This window comes from Lonchura striata, chromosome 20 (genome assembly GCF_046129695.1).
Source record: "Lonchura striata isolate bLonStr1 chromosome 20, bLonStr1.mat, whole genome shotgun sequence".
NCBI classification, from domain to species: domain Eukaryota; kingdom Metazoa; phylum Chordata; class Aves; order Passeriformes; family Estrildidae; genus Lonchura; species Lonchura striata.
Window position 1 is genome coordinate 11677737 of NC_134622.1, and position 25308 is coordinate 11703044.

Below are 25308 nucleotides of genomic sequence, written 5' to 3' on the forward strand. Positions count from 1 at the left end.
GTGACCGCAAAGCCACACTCGCTGGCTCTGGGACTGACTGGGCCCTGCGGCACACGGACGAAACTCTGCCCGCGTTCATGTTCGGGAAGAGCCGTGGAGCTGGAGTCCCAGGAATGGCACTCTGGACTCGCACTGGGTCCCCTGGCACAAGCAGCGCGGGTGGCACTGGGCCTTTTCCCTCAGGCGGGGAAATTCCGCAGGACCGGTGGCTGCGGCACACAGCGGCGCCGCCGCGCCCCGTCATGGCCCCGCCCCGCCCGCCATGGCCCCGCCCCTCCCGGTCATAGCCCCGCCCCTCCCGCCATTGCCCCGCCCCTCCGGTCATAGCCCCGCCCCTCCCGCCATTGCCCCGCCCCTCCGGTCATAGCCCAGCCCCTCCCGCCATTGCCCCGCCCCCGACGCGCCCCGCCCCCGCCATGGCCCCGCCCCCACCGTTGCTAGGCAACGGCCGCTGCGTTCCCAGCGTGCCTAGCGTTGCATTTCGCCGGGCCGTAGGTAGGGGGCGCGCTCGCCGCTGTCGGGTGTGTGCGCCCGGACATGGACGCAGGTGCGGGAGCGGGCAGAGCCGGAGCGGGGCCGGGAGCGGGGCCGGGAGCGGGGCCGGGAGCGGGGCCGGGAGCGGGGCCGGGAGCGTGCGGGGCCGGGAGCGTGCGGGGCCGGGAGCGTGCGGGGCCGGGAGCGGAGCCGGGAGCGTGCGGAGCCGGGAGCGGGGCCGGGAGCGGGGCCGGGAGCGGGGCCGGGAGCGGAGCCGGGGAGGAGCCCGGGAGGAGCCCCGTGGGGCCGCTGTCGCCGCCGCTCGGAGCCGGCAGGCCCCCGGAGCGCCGGGCGTGCCGGGCCGGCGCAGGTCGAGCGGGGCGCCGCACGGCTCCCCTCGGAGCCCGCAGCCCAGGGCCTGTCCCGGGTGCGCCCTGGCCGCGCCGGGCCCGCGCACCGCGCCGTTCGCTGCCGCCGGCCGTGGCCCTCACCCGCCCCAGCCCGCTTTGGTCCCGGTACAGACTGCGAATGCTTTCAGTCTGTGTGGGTCCAATTCTTACTGGTTTTGTCTTGAATCAGATGATACAGGAAATCGACTTCGATTCCAGTTGGAGCTGGAGTTTGTTCAATGTCTGGCAAATCCAAATTACCTCAACTGTGAGTACTTAAAGTAAATACCACAACCTGGAAGAGTTAATATAGTGCAATGCTGTTTATTGTTACCGGTAATGTTGAATATGGAGAGAGGGCTAAACAAAGAAAAGGGTTTTCACAGCATGAAACTAACCTGTAAATTATTTGTTTAACAGGTGGATTTTTTTTTAAAATGCAAAGTCTTTTGTTAGTTGGAATGCAAGAAAAAAAAAAAAAGGCATTTATTTGATGGAGGAAGAAAATAACAAGTTCCAGTCTGTTATTAAAAAGTAATGTCAAGTTAACAGCATTCCTTTATCTGAAAACAGAATTTTACTAATGTGAATAGTTTTAGGTACTGTGCATAACTCTGTTAATTTTGATGCTACTGTCAAAGTTTTCTTGTTTCAAAAAGCTGTTCCATTCAATGAAAGATACAAACTATAAGGGAGATGAGGCCAATCTATTATTTTCTTGACATAAAAATCTTATTTTGCCCTGTGGTTTTTTAATTTGCCAAATATAAATTATTGAAATTTGATTGTAATGAGAAAGCTTTGACTTTGTGATTTTTTTTCAAGTAGGCTGATATTTTGCACCCATCTGTAACTGTCAATTCCTTGTCATTTCAGTTCTTGCACAAAGAGGCTACTTCAAAGATAAAGCGTTTGTAAATTATCTTAAATATTTACTTTATTGGAAAGAACCTGAATATGCAAAATACCTGAAGTAAGTACTAAATTCCCTTAAGTTTCTGCATTTTAATGGTTTGCCATTGACCTCATTTTGAACACTGTACAGCAGCATGATAGGATTTCATTTCTGCCTGTAGCATTACTTTTGTCCTTCCTGCAACATAGATTATGCATATGGTTATATGCAATGTAGATTCCCCTGTTTCCAATAGTCCACATGTAGCAGCAATAGGCAAAATTATAAAAATTTCATGAGTTTTGCATAGAATCTTCCTTTAAAGCCTTAATCTGCACTTTCGATTGGTTTAAAATCAAACTATTGAACATTAGGGCAAAAAAGCAGTAAGTGCATTTTAAGATCAATTGTGCATTATTGATGCTTGCATGAGACAAAAGATGATTTTTGTGTTTTTGCAAGTGTGCTAATGCCTTCTGTTTTTGGGAAAATGGTTTTGGTCATCTTTAATTGGGCTCTGGAAAGAGGCCTTGTAAAGCCTGTTGGATGGATGGATAGATTTGGTCTATCAAACCAAGCCATTGGGGAAGCTACTGTAAGTAAGCAGGAATGTGCATTTATTACTGGAATTGGTTGTCTTGTTTCCTGGCCTGATGCTGCAGTTACCAAGTCACAGTGTTCATGCTGAAGTCGTTTCACACTTGGGTAAAGCACATATGAGTCAAAACTAACGACCCACAGAAGTACTGGAGACTCTAGATTTAGTGTCCCTTGTAAAAACCTGTATTAAAGTGTGGTTATTTTTAACCCAGGTATCCTCAATGTCTGCATATGCTAGAGCTGCTTCAGTATGAACATTTCCGCAAAGAGCTGGTCAATGCTCAGTGTGCCAAATTTATTGATGAGCAACAGATCCTCCACTGGCAGCACTATTCCCGGAAAAGGATGCGCCTCCAGCAGGCACTGGCTGAGCAGCAGCAACAAAACAACACCTCTGTAAAATGAAAAGCACACAGAGTAGTGATGATAAGGTGTACTTTGTGTTAGTGAAGTATTTACAGGAGGTGAATGAACCCTTGTGCAAGTTTGGCTCTGGCTCTGTGCCTTTTATTTGAATTTATCAAATGACTAGGGTTGTTTTTGTTTCATCAACTCCTTTAAAAACTAATAAACACCTGCAATTTATTTTACAGCATGGACAATTTTGTAAGAGCTTTACTACAATAGTTATTGATTCCTCTTGATTTTGAAAACAAAATCTAGATTTGTCACTTACCAACTCTCTACAAAGAAGTGTAGCTCTAAAGGCTGTTCCTAGGAAACCTTTTCCCTGGAGAATAATGATGTATCTTAAGAGAACTCCCTGCTACTTACAGCTCTGGGACAAGCAAAGGTGAAGTGATGATAGACAAAGTCAAAACTGTGCAGTTTTTCCTTGAAACCAAGCTGAGCTATTACATGTCACTTCTGTTACCCTGGCAGTCATTGTTGATGGAAGTTTGTTTTCCTTACAGCACATTGTACGGATAGAAATCAGGAGTGTACAGGGTGAGGTCTGGGGAGTGGAGCAGAGATAAATGCTGATAAATTCTGCAGGATAGAGAAGGAAACAAGCTGTAGCTGTCTCTGTTCTATTAAACTCAGCTTCCTTGCATCTTGGCCTCTGCCTGTAAAGCAGTGGCTGCTCTGAAGTCTCTTTACACTCCATGTAACAAGAACAGGGTCTGTGGGGAAACGTGCCATTGCTTGGAGTGTTGGAGAAGCACTTGCCATTTATTCCTGTATAGATTTTTATTCTAAGAACATAGCTCTTGGCAGCTGCCAAGGTTTTAATTTTCATATTTTTAGACTGTATTTCTGGTGCATTCATGTTGTGTCCTTGTAGGAGCAGGTACTGCAGCTGTCAGCCACCACATTATCACACTTGCACTGAACAGATAAGCTATTAAACATCTTTGGCATTGAAAATTTATCTTAACAGTTTCAGTAATTATGTGGTAAGGCTTAGGAAGGAGGTCTTTATGTTTCTCCCCTTCCTCCTTACTCACTGTAACTTTGCAGTTACACTTCAGTAAGTGCAGGCTAATCTGAGTTTCTAACATGAGCTCAGCTCCTTCGAAAAGAGGTTGTTCACAAACTCAAGTTTATTTGGACATGAAAGGAAAAATACAGTTTTTCTAGTAAGATTTTAGTGTAACGTTTGGATCCAGAATTTCAGGACATTTATCTTGACTAGTCCAAAATAATTAATCATTGGAGTTTTAACAAAGGTCATTGATTTCTTGAAAGGACAGTGCAGTAATTGAGACTACTATCTTCATCAATGATTGACGAGTGAGGGCTTTAGTCTTCGGTAAACAACATACGCACAAGCTCTGCTTTAAAACATTCTTCTTCAACCAGCTTCTGAGGCTGAAAGAAAAGTTCATCATTGAAAAGCTAGCTGAGAGCCATTTGTACATAGTAACATTAACTACATCCATCAAGGTTGTCCTGGGGAGTGAGGTAGTGGGGGTGGAACAAGAAAGGTAACTATAACTGAAACATTCCTGAGGGTTTTCTGGCCTTGGAAGAGGCGTTTCTAAGAAAGTAACTGTTAATTTAACTGACATGTACAAGTTACAACTTGAGCTGCTGAGTCTCACTCCCGTAGTTCAGTGCTTGGATTTTTCAAAAGGAGCTGAGGAGCTGCGAATTGGGAACAGTAACAACATGTAGCTAAGTTTCTCAACCCGTCAAGCACTAAGAGCCAAGTGCACGTGTTCCCTTCACTGCAAGTTTATTACAGACATTACACAACAAGCAGAATGGTTCTTTCTTGAGGAACTGTTTGAGTGAGGAACAGGGACCAGAGGAGCTGTTTAGAATGTTATGGTCTCCTTAAACAAGAGAGGGTTCTCAGAGAATACAAGTGACTAATTCATTTACAGCCCTAAATTCCTGCCAGGTCCCCATCTCAGTGCTTGTAGATCCGGAACATAAATCACTTACTGTTCCATACTTAAGTAGTGTAGGCACTCCTGTTAGTTTCAGATTCATCCTGAATTCATTGTTGGGATCCTTCCAGCTGTTCAGAAAGAAGGTGTTAAGCACAGCTTGTGGAGGGGCATTTTGAAATTAAAATAGCTTCAAAATTATTCAAAGGCTTTTTCCTCACACCTTCCCAATACCCTTCTCAAAACAAGCATGCAGGTAGGATATGTTAGCGATAGTGAAGACCTCAACAAATTATTGACTCTTTAAAGAAAAGGACAGCATAGCCAGTTTTTTCAACACATTAACCATCAGTCCACCAAGAAAACAAAGTCATCACATTTCTCAGCATTCAAAGGTACTTACTAGGCTCTATCTCCTACTAAACAGTAGATGAAAACTGATTCATCAGGCAAGTTATGAAGTTCCTTCCTCACAATTGGCTCAGCTACAAAATAATTCAAAAAAATCTGTTAGTACTAAGTACTCGTGCTACCGAATCACATGGATTTACTTGGACCAGCAAGGCTGCTAATTAATGTTCTGTCTGCTTTAGTTAGAGATCTATATTTTGTTGCACCTGGCTATCCACAAGTTTTTCAGAGTTTATTACATGCTTGAACGCTGACTGGACTTGTGTTGGAGTAAAGGCCAATTTCTTCTCTAAGAGGAAGAGAAACACTCGTTCTGTCGTGTCCTGGGTGTGGCAGCCCGGCACAGTGCCCTGCCGCAGGGTGATGGTTCCATAACGCACCTTCATACCTGCTCACAGACGTGCGGCCCGGCAGCTCAGTGCGCTATTACTGAGAAGGGAATGCGAACGCTGCCGCCGGACAGCGTCGGGGAGGGCACACGTGCAGCACAGGAGAAACTGACCGCAGGACTCACGGCTCTTTGTCTGCTGGGCCGAACGAGCCTTCGCCAACAGCCCGTGCCCGTGCCGTGCCTGTGCTGTGCTGTGCTGTGCCCATGCAGTGCCCGTGCTGTGCCCATGCAGTGCCCGAGCAGTGCCTGTGCCATGCCCGTGCCGTGCCGTGCCCGAGCCCGTGCCGTGCCTGTGCTGTGCTGTGCCCATGCAGTGCCCATGCAGTGCCCGTGCTGTGCCTGTGCCGTGCCCGTGCCGTGCCTGTGCCGTGCTGTGCCCATGCAGTGCCCGTGCTGTGCCCATGCAGTGCCCGAGCAGTGCCTGTGCCATGCCCGTGCCGTGCCGTGCCCGAGCCCGTGCCGTGCCTGTGCTGTGCTGTGCCCATGCAGTGCCCGTGCAGTGCCCGAGCAGTGCCTGTGCTGTGCTGTGCCCATGCAGTGCCCGAGCAGTGCCCGTGCCGTGCCCGAGCCCGTGCCGTGCCTGTGCCGTGCTGTGCCCATGCAGTGCCCGAGCAGTGCCCGTGCCGTGCCCGTGCCGTGCCGTGCCCGAGCCCGTGCCGCTCGATGTGGGCAGCGAAACGGGCAGTGCGGCAGCTGCGGGTCACAGCCCGCTCAGGCCGTCGGGTTCAGCAGGGGAAAGGGCGCCGGGAGCCTGGGACCGGCGCCGCTGTGCCTACCCGGCACTTCCCGGAAAGGCACCCGGGGCCTCCGGCTTTCTCAGCACCGACACGGCCCGTGCCGCAGACAGGGCGCTCCCCCCACGGCCTCACCCGTCACGCAGTCGGGACACCAGCTCCTGCCCTCGGCGTCCTTATCGCCGCAGAAGAGCGCGAAGATGGGCCGGCCGCGGTAGCTCTGCGCCGCCCGCACGAACTCGGGGTACCCGCGGACCTGCGCCTCCTCCCAGCCCATGGCGGCGGCTCCGGCCGCGCGGCCGCCGTAGCTCCCGCGCTCCCGGCGGCCCCTGCGGCGGCGGGCCCGGGGCGAGGGCGGCGGGAGCGGCCGCGGCCGCGCGTCCTGCCGCGCTCCGGCCTCCGTTCCTCCGGCCCTCAGCCCCTCCCTTGCGGCAGCGCCCGGGGCCCGCCGGTGCCAGTGCCGGTGCCGGCGCCGCTCGGGACGCCCCGCGGGCCAGAGGTGGGAGGTTGCAGAGAGGCCGCCCCAATCTTGTGTCTGCAGCTCCTCGGGCTGGTTCTCCCTTTGTTACTCACATTAGACCCGGGATGGCTTTTGTGAGTCTGAAGTAACGGTTTACTGTTCTCGCATGTACAGCAAGCAAGGGGTAATAGCGGGATTTGCTTTCGAGCCGATGCGATGGTACGAAGCAAGACAGCGGTGTCTGATGATGTGTTTGCATTCACCACCCAGCGATACAGGAATGAAGCTAAAGCTTTACAGACACAGGTACCATTTGCCGTCTGTAGCGATACTGAATTGGTTTTCTTTGTGATTGTAACAGAAAGATGATTCTGACCCACTTCATGAGACAGCCCAGCAGGGAGTGCCGTACTAGCTTTCCTCGTGCTGCCACATGTAATCTTGACACTGTCCTTTAGTAAGCCTAGAGATCACAAACTGTGTGTGTAATTATTCTTAATTGTCTGTTGTGGTTCAATCCCAGTAGACAGTGAGCATATGGCCACTTGCTCACCCTTTCCCAGTTGGGATGGGGAAGAGAACTGGAAGGTGAAAAGTTATGGGTTGTGATAAAGGCAGGTTAACAAGGAAAGCCAATGCTTTCCTGTTTGTGTGCACAAAACAAAATAAGGAATTCATTCTCTACATCCCATCAGCAGGCAGAAATAAAGCCATTTCCATGACTTCAGCATATATAACAGTGACTGAGGAAGACAGACCCCATCACCAGTCTCCCCTTTCTCCTTCCCTGCAGCTTTCACTGCTGAACATCTTGCCACAGGGTGTGAAATATGCCTTTTGTCACTTGGGGTCAGGCATCCAGTTGTTTCCTCTCTAGCTTCTTGCCCACCCCTAGGCTACACAATGGTGAGCAGGTGAGGAGCAGAAAAAGCCTTGAACTCTGTGAGCACTGCTTAGCAAGAATGAAAACATTGGTGTGCTGTTAGTGCTGTGTTCATCATAAATCCAAAACAGTGCCATCATGGCAGAGATGTATCATCTGTGTGTAGCATTCTGTATAACATCAGGGTTTTTTTACACTTTGAACAGCTCCAGTTTAATAGAAATGTTCCTGCAGTTCCAGAGAACTTGGCTCTCAGATTCTCTCGCCCCCCTCCAATTGTAATAGAAAAACTGAAGGCATCCAGTGATCAGAGAAATCTCGTTGGAAGTGAGGACCTCAGCCTGAGAAGCTCTGGGATGTTCTCAGTGGTATCTGAAGAGAGACTTAAATTGGCTGTTCAGCTGGCCAAAAGGGACATCAAACAAAGACGTCTTAAAGAGCAAGTAAAACAGCAGGTATTTGGAGATGTCTTCAGTACACCATTGCGGACCCAGAAATCACAACTGCAGAAGACTGAAGTATTTGCAAGTCGAGACAATAAAAACACCCTGAAGTCTCAGACTCACTTGACATGTCAGCAGAGGCTCGATCAGCCTTCCCGAGGGGAGTCTGCCAGCTCTGACACGAACCTTTATCTCTGCGTAGTTAAGGAAGGAAAGCCAGTACCAGCTGTTTTGGACTCTCCTTCCACCCGTGACACAGGACCAGACCCCAAGCCAAATTTAAATAAAAGAGAACATCAAAATATGCAGGAAGTCCAGCGTCTGCAAAAAGAATTGAGGAGCTATGTCCAGAAAATTGAAGATATTATTAAAAAAGGTGTAAGACTGAACAGTAATTATGTAATATAAATGTACACTAGTTTGTTGATATTTTCCCCCCATTTTTTGGTTATATTAGATTCATATTTATGTCTGGACTTTTGAGAACCATTTTTTTTTTTTTAAAGTAAATAAAATAATAGCTAGCCAGCTTAAGCAGTTGGTTCTTTTGTAATAACTAGTAGGAAGTTTAAACATTTCTAATTTTGACTGCTTTATCTGCAACTTTATAATGAAACTAAGGGGTCATATGATTTTTTAAATAACTAATGAGCTATATTGTATTAGACTCTTTAGTCAAATTCTAAATAGAAACAGGATGTAGTGTTTACAGTAACTAACCTGCATTACTGTTAAAGGAACCCCCACAAATATGTGGTTTGGTTCTGCATGGAAAAGGCTTATTACTAAATTATGTCTATTGTCATGGCTTAATTGGCATTTTCGCAGGTTAAATCAAGATATAAAATTTATATTCTATGCTTTTTAGGGAGAGATAGAGAACTTCTAGATCCTGAAAATGAGCAGCGGCTTTGCGCTAGGAGACGGCAGCAAGCTGCCCGGTCAGCTCGGATGCTGTATGTGCTCCAGCAACAGGTAGGAACCATGATTTTAAACCGGGATGCATAGGAGCTTAGTTTGTTGTGATGAATTTGTCAGAAGCTAACTGAAACAAAAGAAATTCTATTGGGTTATCTCTGAAGTTTCATGACATTCCAGTTTAGATCTGAATGGTGTGACTGATTTCCTCATGGCTGGGCAGACAGGTGAGCATCACTGTTGGAAAATCTCAGATGCTACAGTGAAGATGTGTTGTTCATTTATAGACATGGAACTAATTATGTCTGTCTTGCTCCTCTCTGTCTCCTTTCTTGATAAACAGGTAAAAGAAATTCAGAACGATTTAGAGAAACTGAGTCCTCATACAATCAAACACACTAAAAAGGTAAGATGTAATTATCCTTCAGGCTGTGAGTGACTTATTAACAGAGTTTTCTGGATAATTGAGTTAGATTGTCTAGGGTGCAGCTAAGCCCTCTCCAGATGTCCTTTGTATCTTACCTATTTAATCTCATTCTCTGAGAAGTATGGCTCACTTGGTCTGATACTGCCTTTGCTGCTTCTCCTCAGCCTCATCTGCAGTAAATCAGAGGAAGGTGGTTGGTCTTCTGTGTTTACGTGGCTTCTAATTCCTTCTTCACTCCAATTTCTTTTTGCAAGGAAGTAACAATGTGTTCTACTCTTGCCTGCTTTTTTTAGACTTCTGGTTGATGACACTCAATCTTACCAGCCTTCTTTCTGATTTTCTTCTCTGCCCATCACCTTTCAGGGGGATGGCTGAGATCATGCCTACAGTCCAGCCAGTGTTGCCCTTTTGATCTCTTGTGCTTCTTTGATCACCTGCATTTTCTTCTGTAACAAAATGAGGATTGAGAATATTCTGTTTGTGCAATTGTTGCACATTAGACTCCAGCCAACTGTAGATGGTTACAGTTCTGTATTGGCACAGGTAGTAGAAAACATCATGACCTGTTATACGCAGGCTGTTTTACCTGAAGCCATCATGACATTGATAGGAGTACTCTTGTGAGGAATCTTGAGTAAATTATTTCAATGCCTGTTTTGTTTTGTCTCACAAATGGATTAATATAAATTAAAATTATTCCAAGCCTGAGTGCTTCTGCATAACATTTCAGCAACAATTCTTCCAGTAGTATAAGTATCCATAGAAACTATAGCTATTAAAGCATTTGTTTATTTTTCATTTTTCCAGTCTCGAGCAGTATCCAGGCTGGCAGCAGCACACAGAGGAGCTGTACGAACCTTGCAGGCATTTGCCAATCAGTTTACAGATCAAACAGATGAGCAGATTCCTGCCCATTACAAGGAACTGGGAAATCTCATTCGTCAACTGTCTCTCTGCTCCGCCAAACTAGAAGGGGATTCTTCCATTTCTGAAGCTATCATAGACATTTTGCTGCAAGTTGAGGTAGGAAAAAACATTTGTTTTTGCTAAGGCAGGAAAGAGGTAGTGAAATATGAGATTGTGTTAATGAAATGGCAGAATATATTACTGAGATTGTTTTTATTTTTTATAGGCCATACTTTTTAATGTAAAAATATACTTCTAATGTTCCTTAGTAATGGTGGTCTAAAAGAGATGTGCATACTAAACACAGAAGCTACCTACTGCTGGTCTTGTTGATGCTGTTCCTAGCTTTTTGGCTGTCCTGGTAGAATGAGGACTCATAGTGATAGTTGTAACAAAGCATCAGTTTCTAATTCATTAGTCATTTTCAGGACAGAGATAATTAATTTTATACATAGGTGTGCATTAAGTGTTTTATTACTCTGGATGCATGCTTCAGTCATCCGCATCAGTGGTGAGCACCTGAGCATCTCATACAGTGATGCATGCGGAGTTGTCCAGGCAGAAGATAAAGTTGTGGGTACAAGAGTTACTTGTCTCTGTGTCCTTCAAATATCTTTTTTACTGATATCTGATGACTTATACATGTCATTGGTATAATAGAAAAGTTCTGATTCATGTTGCCTGCTGCACAAATAAAAAAAAAAAAAGCAATACTTGCCTTAAAATACTGTTAAAACTGTAAGAGCTATGTTTTTAATTGTAGTGTTATGACCTGCTTATGAGAACAGTAAGAGTACTAACTGCCTGGGAACAGAAAAGGAGGTAGTTAAGTTTGAACATAGCATTGGAATAAGTATTTGTGTTACCATAGCCATGGGACTGTGAAGTTTTTGTTGGTCTGTAGCCCTTGTGTTCAATTCTTTTTGAGCATTCTGTAAGCAAATGGTTTGCAGCAGTCAGTTGTAAATACAAAAATTGTAAGCCTTTTCAGCAAGATTGAAGTTAATAATGTGAAAAAGCTTCTACATGAACAAGCTATCAGTCTGAAAAAACCTGAAAGTTATCTTTATAAAAAAACCACCAAAACAAAACCAGACCAAAAAAGCTCCAACTGCTTAGAATGTCTTGAATTTGCTTTTCATTACATGAGATTTACTGAGAGAATAATTAAAACTCTAAATATTTGGTGCAGGATCTGAATTCACTGTTGGAAAACCAGCAAGCACCAAAAACAGTGAAGAAATGCATTTCAGCTTCTCAGGCCAAATCTCCAGGGAACACTGAGCCATTTCCAGAGAGAAAGCACTTTCTATCTCCAAAAGGAGAAAACAAACCTCTCACCTTAAAGGGACAGCATGGACAAGAGTCTAAAAAACCTCCATGTGCCAGGAGTCTTTTGACTGGTTTGTATTTTGAATAATTAAATACATTTTTATCACTTAACTTGCCATCTGCAGTTCAATTTTTTATTATGGTATTGCTGATCAGGAGTTGGTTAAACGTTAACAAATCAGTCTAACAAAAACCAGGCTTTGCTTGTTTAACTGTTCATACTGAAAAATTATTCTGTGTCTTTGGCTCAGAATTCCCTTGGTTGGTATAATATTTCTACTTCTGGGAGCAGTAGCTGTTTTATCCTGGCTAGTTCATTACTGTTAATATCTTTTGCACAACAGTCACACTTTTTACCTAGAGACACATGAACTGATGGTTAAGATGAAGACTTGGGGGTTTTCACCACTACCTTGCAGTGCAACTGTTTGGAATTGGCTTTCTTTATTGTTCTTTTGCTTTGGATATGAAAGGAAAGGAGCTTTATTCTTTCTCAAGGTGTTGTGAGGTATAAATATAACTATACTTGAAGTGTTTTGGAACCTCATGAAAGCCACTGTAAGTTCTTACATTATTATATAAACTATATGAACTGTTTTTCTTCTTTGTGGTGACTTTCTCTCTCAGGCTGGTTTGAACTATAATAATAAGTATTCCCTACTACTCCCAGGTAGCAAGAATTCCATGTGCTGAATTCTGGCAGTCCAGGGAGACAGTATATAAACATCTAATGGTTTCCATGTGTCTTGCTGCCTAAAAGAGGGTGCTTTTTTATCACTGCCTAGACCTCATATAGCAATTACTCCCAAAAGGCTTTCCCATGACTTGCATATATATGTATATTTTCAAATATCTCTGTACATATAAATATGTATATACACACAAATACTAACCTTCCTGTTCATCAAAACAATGTAAGAAAGACAATTTCTTTAATACTTGTCAGGAAATACAAGGCTAGAATTTTTCGTTTTCTCTTTGATTTTTTTAAAAATTATGGTATAGCTTAGAAGTTCATGATAAGGTATACCTTAAGGTATACCCTAAGGTATACCTAAGCATAACAGAGGTATCAAATGTAGAAAAAAAGACAATTCTTGCCCCTTTCAGCTTACACTTAACAGTTCATATGTTATTTTTAGTATAGATAAACACTGACATGTTGCAAATATTTCAGCAGTTCAACAGGCAAACAGCTGTGCTCATATATTACACAATAAATACCAAGAAGAAAGTGGCGCACCTACTTCAGAGAGAAGTGCTACTTTGCAAGGAAGTACAGATGTACTGGTGAGAACTAGAGCTGTAAAAAAAGAGTCTGTCCTTGAAAGTGGTGCTTCGAAGAAGAAAGTTGTGTTATTGCCTTCAAAATCACAGGTATGGAAGTGATAAATAATTTACGCAGTCTTCTACCTGTTTTCTGGGATTTGTTGTATAATATAGGACACTGTGAAAGCTTCACACTTCTTCACAATATTGCTATTCTGAGCTAAGAGACATAGAGGGATAAACTATGTCATCTGCCTGATATTTCTAGTGGTTATGGCTATTTTAGCAAACATCTGTCAAAAACAGTGTTTACTGTTCCTTGGAAATACACTCTACAACTGGAAACAACAGAATTGGTAAGGGAAATGCTCACTGAATCTAGTTTCATCTTTGAAATTAAGGTGTTTTTATAAATTTGAAATTAAAGCTGTGGTATCTTCCTCCTATGGTCATCCTCTATCACAAAAAATGCACTCAGCAGTAATGTTCTAATATTAGTAGGAGTATATAAGTTACTCAGGCTTACTTAATTGATAACAGAAATGATAAAATTTTTCTATACAAGTTCTAGTTTCTGCTAAGTCCTTGCAACCAGAAAGAAGTTCCATAGTGGAAAGAAGACAGTTCTTAAAAGACTTGGGCTATATTTTGCTAAGGAATGTATTTTTCTTTTATTCATTCCTCAGAGTTTCACTTTTAACTAGGAAAATCAAATCTGAAACAGTAACATTGATATATGCTTATGTAACTTTTACTGCTTCCTATCACTGTGGATCAGTGAGGATCATGGGCAGGAAGGCTAAGCATTACAATAATTCATGTAGAGGGGATGAGCCTAAGTGACTTTGTAACAGATATGAATATGTGAATATTACAGTTTTCTAGCTGAATACAATGTTACCTTGGAAATCTTCTATTTGGATTTATAAATAGTTAACATAGAGTCTAATTCGGAAAAATCAAAAGTAAGTTTTTCCCTATGAAGAGAAATACTGGAAAAGTTGGAACTGTTTGCAAAAATAATAGTTGCAGGATTAAGCATATGTTCTATTCAGGCACAGCTATACTTCCCTTTAAAGCACTTGTAAATCCTTCACGTACATCAACTGCAGCAAAGCCAGCTGGCAAGATTTCAAGATAAAGTCTGAAACAGAATGCCAAATACTTTAAAAATTCAGCGACTGGAATATGTGTTTGTAATGTGATCATGTTAATTTTAAGGGAATGCTGAAATCTTTAAAATTGAGACGTGCACACCCTCCAGGAAAGCATGCTCGATTTCAAGAGCCAACTATAGCTTTCCAACTAAAAGAGAACAAACGACCTGCTAAGGAGAGCAAAATGTCTTGCCTGCCTTCAAAGCCTCCACCTCGGTCTGTTTCACCTAAGCGGTATGTTTGCAGTTTCTGGCACCCACCTTTTCCCCGCTTCCCCGTGGAAATGCTTCTGGATCTGTGCTAGTGACTACGATAGAGTTGGCCAGGCTTCAGTTCAGTGGCACAGCACAGCTTGCTGTCCATAGGTCCTCTCCTTTCCCACTTGGCCCAAAGCAGTTTCATTTTCTAAAGCCTAGGAAGAGCCAGGGATTTAGTCTTTTGTCTGAATTGCTGCGTGGGAGTCAGGGGCAAATTGTGCAAGGCGGGACAGTGAGAAAACACAGGAGGAGGAGTCGGTATTCCCATCACTGCATTAAGAAGGTAAATATTGTCTCCCTCTCCCAGGCAATAATAAAGTGCAGATTTGTTTACTCTAAACTCTATTCAACATACTGTTAGACGGGGGTCTTCAAATTTACATTGGTTTGGGGCTGGTGTTTGTGACATTTGAAGCAGGATATCCAGGTACTGGATCCGTACTAGGTAGTGTGCATGGTAAGATGAGGAGCTCATTTCTCTGGACAGTATTTGTGGATAAGCATCTAGTTCCTGTTTGCCAACAGCAGAAACATGATTAAGATCCCTCATTCTCAACAGAATTTTCTGGATGATATGTTTTTAAAGTCTATTAATTTTCTCTCCAAAATTTCTTGTAACTCTTCCAAACTAATACTGGAAATCACACTATTTAATTCTTCAGTTGTTAGAATGTACATTTTGTAACTCTTTATGCTCCTGTGCTATTTTCGAAGACTAGCAAGGCTTGAAGCAAAAAATTCAAGAGGAGTGAAGGTTCTAACTGACCTTTGCGGGGGAGAAATGGAAAAAATACAGAAGTTAAGGTAATGACTTTCTTTGAAAAATCTCATAAAAGGTGTCAGATCTGATATGAGCTTCTCCCCACTCCCAACAGTGGGAGTAAATATAAAAATACATTTATGTAGTTTGGTGTTTTAAATTATTGTTGGCATATGAGGTTTGAGAATGGCGTTGTCATTTGTTCTTTATGCAGGTCACAAACTGTTTCTCCAGCCCAGTATGCGGACAAAGCTGAGAAGGAGATACGGGAGTGGTCAGAGCCTCCATTAGACAGGACACAGGTAGTACAGACAAGCTCATGCCACTGCGTGAATGATGCCTTGAGAGCTGTCAAACATTTGTTAAGGGGCAACAAACAGTTTACTTTCATTTTAATGCAAGTCACTTTTGTTTTGGTTTGGGTTTTTTTCTTTCTTTCTTGTATTGGGTTTATGTATTTTTGTTTTCCGTAACATTTGTTTTTGGGATTTGTTTTTTTAAGTAGCAGGTTGCAACAAATGCAGATATTCTGAGTGAAAAGCTATTGGATGATCTTTTGGAAGATACTGCTCAGGAACTGTGGAGCATGGATCAGCATGAGAGACTCCAGGCTGAGGCCCTACCTGTGGCTGACACTCATAGCCTGGAGTCAATGTTGCAAAGAATGGAAGAAATTGAAGTAAGATTTTCTGTCTTGGTTAGTCTCATTCGTGTCAATTTCTTATTTACTGTCCATAAATTATAATATCTGTAAGTATCTACATTCTAAAATGAAGCAAGGTGTGACTGGATCAGTGTCTGAGATCAAAGACCTGGATGGAGTTTGTGCTTCCAGAAGACATAGTGTAAAAACAGAAGCAGAGTGTTTGATAAATCTGTTGCTGTAAAGTTGGCAGATCTGAATTTGCATTCCATGTCAAGACTTTGTGGCTTAAATCTTTGTGCATGAATGGGAGAATCAGTATGTAGATTATGCCGATATTCTAGCAAAATGGAAAGTATTTTAATATTTATTTGAATTTTTCTCTTTTGTGTGCTATAGAATCTCATTATTCTAGTAGCATGACCATCTTGAGGAATTATGCTCTGGCAATCCAAAGTATTTCAAAGGGCAACATGGAGAAATTGGACACATACATAGTTATCTGTTCTTTCTATTCATCTTTCTATATAAATATTCTTAGGGTTATCATTTACTTGACTTGAGCTTTCTCATATATTGCTTTCTTTAAAAGTTTTCTTCAATCAGTTTTTTCATAGTTTTGAGTTGCTTTTTGACCCTTCTGTTCTCTGAAATATATTGTGACTTAGAACTACTCAGTTTAGTGCCATTTACTCCTAGACATCTGTTCATCAGTCGGAAGTGTGAAGTTACAGTGTCCTTGTCCCTGAGGCACTGGAGCACACATTTGGATTCACTGTTGGTGAGGCAGGAGCAGCCTGAAGGCCCTTCAGTTGTTTGGCTAAGAGCTGTTGGTCTGAAGTGGGAGGAGTTCCCATGGGACTAGCAATTACTTTTGTATTTGAGAATGACATTTTGAACAAGAGAAATGTCTGTGTCAATCCCCTATCTCTTCTCTATATTGTGTTACTGGCCAAAATAAGCTTGTTTTGCCAAAGGAGGATCATGACTTGCTTTGCTGTTAGTGATAATCAGTACAGCTGAGCTGCCAGGTACATGGTTGACTGACTGACGTGTGTGTTCTACCACAGATGTACCAGGAGGCTGTCCGCAGGAGAGTCACCCAGATTGTCTACAGTGACTCCCAGTTCTGGGCCCAGGAAGACAAAATGGGTAGCTGTCTTTTTTAATATAACTTGTTTTCCCTGTAGTCTGTAGGTTTAAAATCAGGTGTTTTGACAAAGTAATTGGATTATGTGCGATCAAGTAGTGCCACTAGGACATGTTTTTTACCATAGGTGCTTCTTTCAGAGGACAGTTTCTAAAATGTAGTTCTAAAATCAGTACTTTATCAGCACTCCTTTTCTTTATCCTATGGTTTGATTGAGTAGCACAGTGAAGCTACATTGATTTTCCATTGGATCACATACAACTTCACTGAAACCGTATTGTTTAACACAAGTTGGAAAATTTCTCAGTAAGACTGGTGAAGATTTACCCTAAATCTTTATAGATTCTTTTTCCATATCTTGGATTTACCACTGAATTTGATAGACTGTGCTATCTTTACAGTGGTACTTTCTGTATCTCTGCTAGAAGTACTCACTGGCAGCACAAATGATTTATACTAGAGGTAGTATTTCTAAAACGCTCAGCTTTAATACACTGACCTGTATTTATGTTTTTTCTCATTTTGAATACTTTACTGACCTGGAGGACTTTGCCTTGAAAGAAACAAAAGTCTTTGTGAGGACTTAATCTGCAGTAGATGTAGTTTTTCTCTTTCAAAAAAACAATTTAAAATAGTATTTTCTTCCTTCTAGAACTACAAACGGCATCAACAGCTAAAAAACCTACATCTCCTCATCCAGTTCAGATAACCAAATTAATCAGACACGGAGACCTGGAAACAGACATTTTATTTGAGAAACCTTTTGACAGCACGTAAGTGGAATAGTTGGCCCTATACTAAACTGTGGTGCATAAGATCTATGTGACTTAATTATAGTGTTTTCATTACACTGACTCTTCAAAAAGAGACTTAAAAATTTAGTTCTGTCTTGATGATTATTTTATATTTCCAGTGATATTGATGAAAATAAAGAAGCAGAGGAGAAATTGCTGACTGGAAATGCCATTCTGCAGCCCTTGCCTCTGAATTCTCTACAGAAAGCATATTCTGTCTCTCTCTCTGTGCCAAGCAATGTGCTCCAGAGCATCTTGGATTATAACAGCAGATACAAGCATCATTTAAAGCTTATTTCCCATGAGGTAGTGGGCAGTTTCAATCCATGGCAGATTGCTGAGAGGTATATGAACTATCTTTGTGGTTTGGAAGTGAAAGACTGGAATTTGAAAGCTGACTTTATGAACCTTTTCCTTCTCTTTTTTTTGCCCTCTCTCTCCCTTAGTCTTGCAGAGCAACTGACAGAAGAAGCCCTGTGTGATGTGGCAGCAGAGCTGCAGGATGTTTGTGAGGACTATGCAGAAGCTGTATTCACATCAGAGTTTTTGCAGCCAGTGCAGTGAATTCTTTCCCACCTGTCCCATCAACATCAGCCTCAGCTTGACAGTCTGTGAGATTTTCTGCACTGGATCTCCATTAAAGATTCATCTTAGGTTTTTTATAGAGCCATTATAATAATGTTTTCCTTTTCAGAAAAGACTTCCTTACTTTTATTGGCTAATCACCTTAGCACATGCTACACTGGAGTGAGTTCTTTTGGATATGTAGCAATCCAGTGAAGGATTCTCATGGCACAGCAGAAATACGCAAACACTTGTCACTGGCTGTAATTGCAGGCTTGCTTGGGCTCTTGCCATTGGCTTCAGAATGGAGTTCCTGAGTACCTCTAGTACATAATGCACAGGCAAAAGGAGACCTTCCAATAGAGGCACATGATAGAGATCTGACTTTCTTTTTCTTAAACTAGTATAAAATGTTACATTTTAATCAGCATTTAGTGAGTGATTCAGCCTCACATTCCTTTCTCTTAAGAATCCCATTGAAATCAAGAACAACAAAATAAATGAGCAATTGGCATTTCTGCAACATTAAATTAACTTGTTTCAAGTAATCAAGGTACTAGTTTGGATTATGTCTGGAGTCAGAGCAGTGACTAATAATTACTTACGTAGGAAATGCAAATTCAACTCTTGAGGTAACACAAAGAACATATGACAGTCTCCTTTGTGAATTTCTTTCTCCGTTATAGTTCAATCTGTAACACATTCATTTTTAACCTTCTATGGAAGGTGAACCATAGTTTACTTGGAGCTGGCTCTGGAGGTGGGAACTGCTGGGTGTTCTGGCTGTTCCACTTAAGGCTCAAGCAAAACCACTTAGCTTGCCATGCTTTCAGGGGTATTTGCTGTGGCTCTTGAATGAACTGCTAAACAATGCCCCTAGCAAATCATGTAATTATACCTACCAAGTTGGTGTTGGCACAGAGCCTTAGTAAGTTGCTTTAGGACTTGGTTACATTATGTTTGCTGGGTAGAAAAATTGTAGGATTTTGGGGGCAAAACTTTTGTTAACTGCCCTTTATTTAGAGGTGTTCTGACACATGTAGTAATGTACAATCCCTCCTAAGCTTTCTGCCAGCCTCCTCCCATCGTTTCTACAAGAAGTGCTGTGACTTAAGACATTCCTTAAGATTAATTTCTCCCGGTTATTGGGGGTTCTGGAGAAGTTAGTTTCTCTCCTTTTAGACACATGCTGCTAGTGAGGCTCTTGAAGAGGGACGAACCCTGTAAGTTCCCTAATTCAGCTTTCAGCAGACTTTAAGCCACTTGCCTATGGCTGACTTAAAAGGCAGTTTTGCAGTTGTTCAGCCACTGCACTGACACGGGGCTTGGCAGCACCCGGAGGAATTTTTCTGTCAAAATGCAGAGCAGCCGCTCGCAGGGGCAGTGCCGCAGCAGCAGCGGAGGCGGGGGCCGGCGTAGGGACAGCGCCACGCGGCCCCCGGGTAGCTGAGGGCCGGAGCCGGGCACGGGCCTCATCCCCTCCTGCTCTGCGTGCTTGCAGGTCCGAGGGGTGCCCGGACGGCCAGGGAGCTGCCACCCCTCCCGGGAGGCGTGTCGTGGGGACTGCGGGCCAGGCGAGCTCCGGGCGGGGGGAGCCTTGCCGGCAGCGGCGGGGCGAGAGCAGCCGCCAGGTCCCTGCCGGGGGCGGGGGGCTGTGCACCCCGCGGCCGCTCTCTCCAGGCCGTTTATGCGCAGCCACGTCCCCGAGCTGGCCCGGCCCGGCCCGGCCCCCGCTCTCGGCGGAGCCGCTCACTGCGCCTTTAGCGACGGCGGCTGCGCCTTCAGCGGCGGGCGGGCGGCTCCGGGCGGCGGCGGCGGCGGCTCCCGGCCGCGGCTCTCAGCGCCCGCGGAAAGGGGGCGGCGGGGGGCCTCTGCCGAAAGCCGATGGGGCGCCGGAGAGCAGGGTGCCGGAGCGCCCAGCGGGCGAGCACCTGACACGGCTGAGGACGGCTGGGCTGCGAGCGGGCAGCCCTGCCATGGCGAAAGCACCGCTCCCAGGTAAGCGCTGAGCCTGCGCGGCGCAGTGGGGCAGTCCCGAGGGAGAGCGAGGCCCCCGGGGCGGGATGGGGCGGCCCCGAGGGGAGCGCGGGGCCCCGGGGCGCGGCGGGGACGAAGCTCCGGCGCCTTCCCCGCCCACCCGCGGCTCCGTGGCTGCCCCGAGTCCGCGTCCTTCGCCGTCGGCCCCGCGGAGCGGTGAACGCCGACTCGTGTGAACGAGGCGCGGGTACATTTGACCTCGTCGTTACCGAGCACGGCCCGCTCTGCCTTCGGCGCCCGTATCTGCCGGTGCCGTGATGAAGGCACGGCCGTGCGGGTCTGCGGGGGCATCGCAGGCGCCCGCGCCCATCGCCGCTGCCCGGCCTCCTCCCGCGCTCCGCCACTGCTGCTCCGGGAAGGTCTCTCCCAGCACCGGGGAATTCCGTGGCTGCCGCCCGGTCGGGCCGGTGCTCGCTGCCGCCCACCCGGGAGGAGCAGACCGCGAGGCAGCAGCCGCGGTCAGAGAACAATACAGGTGTGCAGTTGGGTGGAATTTGACGAAAGCGTGCGGTGTGCCTTGCCCATTCATGAACTCGTGCTTCTTCTGGAGCCTGGGCAATGTGGAGGTTAGAGCTTGGCTGGCTGGGGCTGACCCCAGGGCTTGAGGATGCTCAGCAGCAGCAGCAGCAGCACCCTGATGTCCCGTGCCCGGTGGCAGATGCAGCCTGAAGGAGGTAGCACGTGTTCTGTGGGCACGAAGACAGAACAGACGGGAGGGCAGTTGCTGGTGCAGAGGTGGTTTTCTTCTAGGTTGCGCACAGAACCGACTGCTGTTGCAGGTGAAGGCTTAACTGCTATGACTGAATGGTCATTGTGTGGCCCTTCTGGTGTTTGGTGCCAGGTCTGGACACAGCTTTACAGCAGCATGGCAGTATTGAAGCTAAACCCAAAAGAGTGTTTATTTTGTCACTCCCCCAAAATAAACATGGATTGGTGGCAGCTCAGAGATGTAACACTCAGGAGCATGAGAGCATTAATAATTTCAGAGGATGCAAATATAGGATTGAATTAAGTGTTTCTTTTCCATCTTTGGAAGATGAAGAAATAATCAAATGGGTAAAAAGTCTCGTGGCTTTCTTTTTTTTTTTTTTTTTGGTCATTAGCTTGCAGTTCTTTTAAGTTTGGTAGGAAAATAAGAGGGCATTGCATTTGCTTTCTGTGATACATGAATAATGCAGCTTGTATACATACTTTGCGTGTTCAAGTACAATTTTGCACACAGGAATTTTAAAGCATACTACTTGTTTTGGATGTGATGTCACTGAAAAAGTATGGATTTTGAAAGAAGCTTTGTGATGTCAATACTTATTGCAAAGAAAAGTAAGAGACCATTCACAAAAAAGGTCTGGATGAAACTATCTGGTCTAGGCATAGGGAAAATGTGCTGCTTTTATAAATTGAGCTTACTGAGTTTATTAATGTGAGCTGCAATATGCACAAATATTAAAAAGTTGTTTTGCTTGTATGTATCCTACCTTGCAGCTGCTGCCAGTGCTGTAGCCTTACCTCAAACAGAAAGGAAGACCAAAATTGTAGTGAAAATGTGCTGTTTGCTCACTGTTGAATGACAGGTGTGCTTGTGAAGAGTTCTTAGATATGGTCCACACTTGACTCATTTGAGTAGCCACATCTAACCTGGTGAACTCCAGACCCTAAGCACTTGAAGCAGTCCCTGTGCAGAAATGCTTGGGCATTTGCAAGTGTTGATTGTAAAGCCACATAAAGACAATTGCAGATCACCACCTCGCATGTCCCTGTGGCGGTGGTAGGGTATCTGCTTTTCAGCTCTGACTTCATTTTTGACAGAGTGCAGTGACTCAAAAATGACAGAGCCTCCTCAGAAAGCCAGAATCTCTGCACTATGAAAAGAGACTTTCAGATGTGTTGCAGGCAGTCCACCTACAGTCATTGTAGGAAAATACTGGAGAATATTCATATCTTCTCTGGCTTTGGGTAGTCATTTTGGAGGAGGTGATGATACTGCTGAGAGGGAGGGTGAGGTTAATTTTGGCTGTGGGGAAGCTGGCATCTGAAGCATCAATAAACAGCTCTGGGAGATGTACAATGTTTACAGAAGAGTTTGATCTAGGATTTGAAGTCTGAACAGTCATGTTAAACTTCTTTTCTCTCTTCCTCCACCTCACGAGTAATCCTGTAAAGTGCAAGACTGCAAATGTCATGGTACCTTAAAATAGGGGCTTTAAGGCCTGCATGGCTTAGTTTCTTGATTTGTTTCCTGTACTCAATATTCAAATACATGCCCATCCTTACCATCTGCTGCAGAACTGCCAGTTGAGGGATATACAGAGTAGACAACCAGGGATTTCTTGCTGTGAAATTGCTGTGACATGAAAGACACTGAATGAGGAATGGGAGAGGGGAGCTGGTTGGGTTGGCCACTTTTGACCACAGTGGCCATCAGTTAGGTCTTTCACTTCTTGACAAGAGAACCTGCAATTTGTGTGGACTTTTTTTCTGTCTGTAACTATGTCTGGCTTTGTCAGCTGTGTATTTTGACAAGGGAGCTTGAAATCTTGACTTGATCTTCCACTTTTTTTCATCCCCATCCCCTTTTGCATTTTATGTTCTCTCTACCCTCCCTCTTACCTCCCACTGTTATTTTTTTTCCTCTTCTCCTTTAGCTTCACAGTTTTTAGGCCTCCCACTCCATGCCCTTCCTCAGCCCCTTCTGCTAAGCATGTTCCATTTCTGCTTCAGCCGATTTAATTTCAGTTCCAGTCTCTGATGCAGATTCATTTTGTGATTTTGGATGAGTTCTATGTGGCCCTGTTATCAGTGATGGCATATATGGTCCATCTTTTTTGGTGGTCATTGTGAAGGCAAGGACTTCCTCTGATCAGCATCTCCTTCTGTCTTGTATGAGCTCCTGAGTCTTAAGAGTGCCTCCAGCAGTTAAATTCACATACTTGTAACATTCGTCTTCAGTTTTACATTTTCTAATTAAAAATAAAACATAATTAGGAAATAATAGTGGGTGAAGTTGGCCTCCAGTAAGTCTTAACTTCATGGTCACTAGGTAACACTGTGTGGGTAGCTCAGTTAAATCACTTAATGGGTAGGCAAGAACCATCTGAAACCAGCAAAACAGAAGGAAATATTATTATGCAACAACAGTCAGTAGCAATAGCAAAGGTCATTCCTCCTACCCAGCATTTTTATAGAAATGGAAAAATGACTTGTGCTTTTAAATTTTATTAGGACAACTGCCCCTGAATTCAAAATGGGGTGCTTCTAAAACAAGTTTTGACAGGTGGAAATTTTTTAATCTGTGTAATAGAGTCTATTTATTTTTTTTTAATTGAGATTAATTCAGTCCTCAATATTTGACTGTGTAAAAGACTGAGTTTCCAGTAGCTACGAGAACACTGTGTGCTGTTTCAGCTCTACCTAGGTGTGGTGATAGTGTTTAGGAGTGCTTTCTTTATGATTGCCTGTCTTCTGGCATGTGCTTATGTCTGGGCTTCATTGGAAATTGGGAAATGTTACCAAGCAAAAGATGTAGAAAAAGGCTGGGCCTGCTGCAGAGCATGAAATTTCTGATAAGATGACAATAAGGTAAATAATATTGAAATCATTTTATGGTAAAGCCCAGTGCTGTAATTGCATCCAATGAAAACTGCTGCTCTTACCCCAAGCTGGTTGAATGCATTTTCCTGGCAAGTCTGGTGTGAGCACACCTGAGCTAGGATGGCCTCTGGAACCAACCTGTGATGCTACCAGTACACAAGGGGCTGTTTTGGCTGGCATGTGGGTTATCCTGCTTGCTTTCTGTCTGTCCTGCTTGCCTGACAAGGTATCCAGTGATACATGCATTGGTAAGGAGAAGAGGGAGATGCTGGAGTGACTCTTAAACTGATGCTTCCAGACTGAGCCTACTGTGCTGCTACTCTGCCCTCACAAGTATGTTTCAGGAATTAAATCATACTCTTTCATTCCCAGAGAGTATGTGCTGGTCCTGCCCATAAAGTGCTTCTGTAAACAGTGATGTGAAGACTCCAGTAATGGTTTTTGTTTGTTTGCTTTTTTTTTTTTTTTGGTGTTTTTTTTTTTCCAGTTGCAGTAAGTGTTTTTAAAAGCTATTTCAAAATGAGGAGAAGGCAGAACTAGTGAAGAAAGGTAGCATGGCTGTGGTTTCACAGCAGGGCTAGGCTTATTTCCTGCTGCATTTGAAAATTAATTTTCTGTTCATTAGATCCAGTAGCAGATTCAATCCCTGTGCCTTGGTAAGGTGTGCTTAGAGGACATCATTTTCACAGGAAAATGTTCCTTCCTTTTCCCAGAAGATACTCTTGTGCTCTCACACCTTTCACCCCTAGGTGTATGCCACCTAAGGACCTGGGGCCTGTAGTGTATGGTGTTGCTTTGTGCTGTCAGAATTGATGCCAGTTACTGGAATGGAAAAGTGAAGTAGATACCTTTTATTTCTCCAGAATTGGTGTGCATTTTGAATACAATCTTTGCTTAATAGGTAATATCAAAGCAGTATTTTTGGTACTGGTAGCAGAACATGTGCATCCTGTTGAGTGACAATGGTGAGCTGTTCTGCCTTAGGATGCTTGGAACTTCTATGATGAATGTGTTTTAGACACCAGGCCTTCCAAAGGATATAAGAAAGTGACTAAAGTTGGGAATCAACAGCATTAGCTATTCTGTTTTCAGAGGAAAACCTTTGCTTCTTAAACTTTTTCAGAGCTTCTTCAGCCTTACTTCACTTCTTACCTGTTTTTCTATTTCCATTTCCTTAGTCCCGAGAATGTTGGCTAATGACCAGTAGGGTCAATTTTAATTCCTCTTGTGTTTTTCTTCCTTTTTTTTTTTTTTTTTTTCCTCTCTTTTAGAATCACCCTCATATCACATGTAATGAAGTGTGATCATGCACTGCTTAATTGTTATACCATTGCCAGCTTGTAAAAAAAAGAGACATCTTTGGAAAGAATTTGGGTTTATGCCTCCTGACCAGAGGAAGCTAGAGCTGATTCTTCTCTTCTATATACTTTTCAACTGCTGTTGATTTCTTATGGAACTATGGTAGAATTAACCTGCTGGTGTTTGTTTGT

General features: G+C 44.2%; 4 protein-coding genes across 7 annotated transcripts in view; 3 read left to right on the forward strand and 1 right to left on the reverse strand.

The window, feature by feature from the left end:
• The first annotated feature begins 447 nt into the window (after nucleotides 1-447).
• On the forward strand, nucleotides 448-2953 carry MED31 (mediator complex subunit 31). The gene is made up of 4 exons (XM_021533089.3): nucleotides 448-547; nucleotides 1054-1131; nucleotides 1740-1836; nucleotides 2571-2953. The coding sequence occupies exons 1-4, from the start codon at nucleotides 538-540 to the stop codon at nucleotides 2761-2763; spliced, it is 378 nt and encodes a 125-aa protein (XP_021388764.1). The 5' UTR covers nucleotides 448-537; the 3' UTR covers nucleotides 2764-2953.
• Nucleotides 2954-3884: 931 nt separating this feature from the next.
• TXNDC17 (thioredoxin domain containing 17) lies at nucleotides 3885-6518 on the reverse strand. The gene is made up of 4 exons (XM_021533090.3): nucleotides 6366-6518; nucleotides 5098-5179; nucleotides 4750-4825; nucleotides 3885-4170 (listed from the first exon to the last, which is right to left on the reverse strand). Exons 1-4 carry the CDS (start codon nucleotides 6505-6507, stop codon nucleotides 4102-4104), a joined length of 369 nt encoding a protein of 122 aa, XP_021388765.1. The 5' UTR covers nucleotides 6508-6518; the 3' UTR covers nucleotides 3885-4101.
• A 73-nt stretch (nucleotides 6519-6591) lies between these two features.
• KIAA0753 (KIAA0753 ortholog) lies at nucleotides 6592-18295 on the forward strand. 2 transcript variants are annotated; one of them, XM_021533093.3, is made up of 15 exons: nucleotides 6592-6996; nucleotides 7780-8392; nucleotides 8885-8991; nucleotides 9278-9340; nucleotides 10169-10384; nucleotides 11460-11670; nucleotides 12780-12976; nucleotides 14090-14259; nucleotides 14997-15086; nucleotides 15257-15344; nucleotides 15548-15721; nucleotides 16756-16837; nucleotides 17488-17608; nucleotides 17749-17973; nucleotides 18076-18295. In XM_021533093.3, exons 1-15 carry the CDS (start codon nucleotides 6907-6909, stop codon nucleotides 18191-18193), a joined length of 2565 nt encoding a protein of 854 aa, XP_021388768.2. In that variant the 5' UTR covers nucleotides 6592-6906; the 3' UTR covers nucleotides 18194-18295. The 2 variants fall into 2 exon arrangements, with proteins under 2 accessions (XP_021388768.2, XP_021388766.2); XM_021533091.3 differs by having other exon boundaries at nucleotides 6593-6996; nucleotides 12777-12976.
• A 1696-nt stretch (nucleotides 18296-19991) lies between these two features.
• Nucleotides 19992-25308, forward strand: part of PITPNM3 (PITPNM family member 3) — a 54443-nt gene continuing 49126 nt past the window's right edge. For all 3 annotated transcript variants that reach the window (XM_021533097.2, XM_031506453.2, XM_021533096.3), the window contains exon 1: nucleotides 19992-20191. In XM_021533097.2, coding sequence (XP_021388772.1) covers nucleotides 20170-20191 — 22 coding nt within the window. In that variant the 5' untranslated portion in view covers nucleotides 19992-20169. The remainder of the gene's footprint in view (nucleotides 20192-25308) is intronic.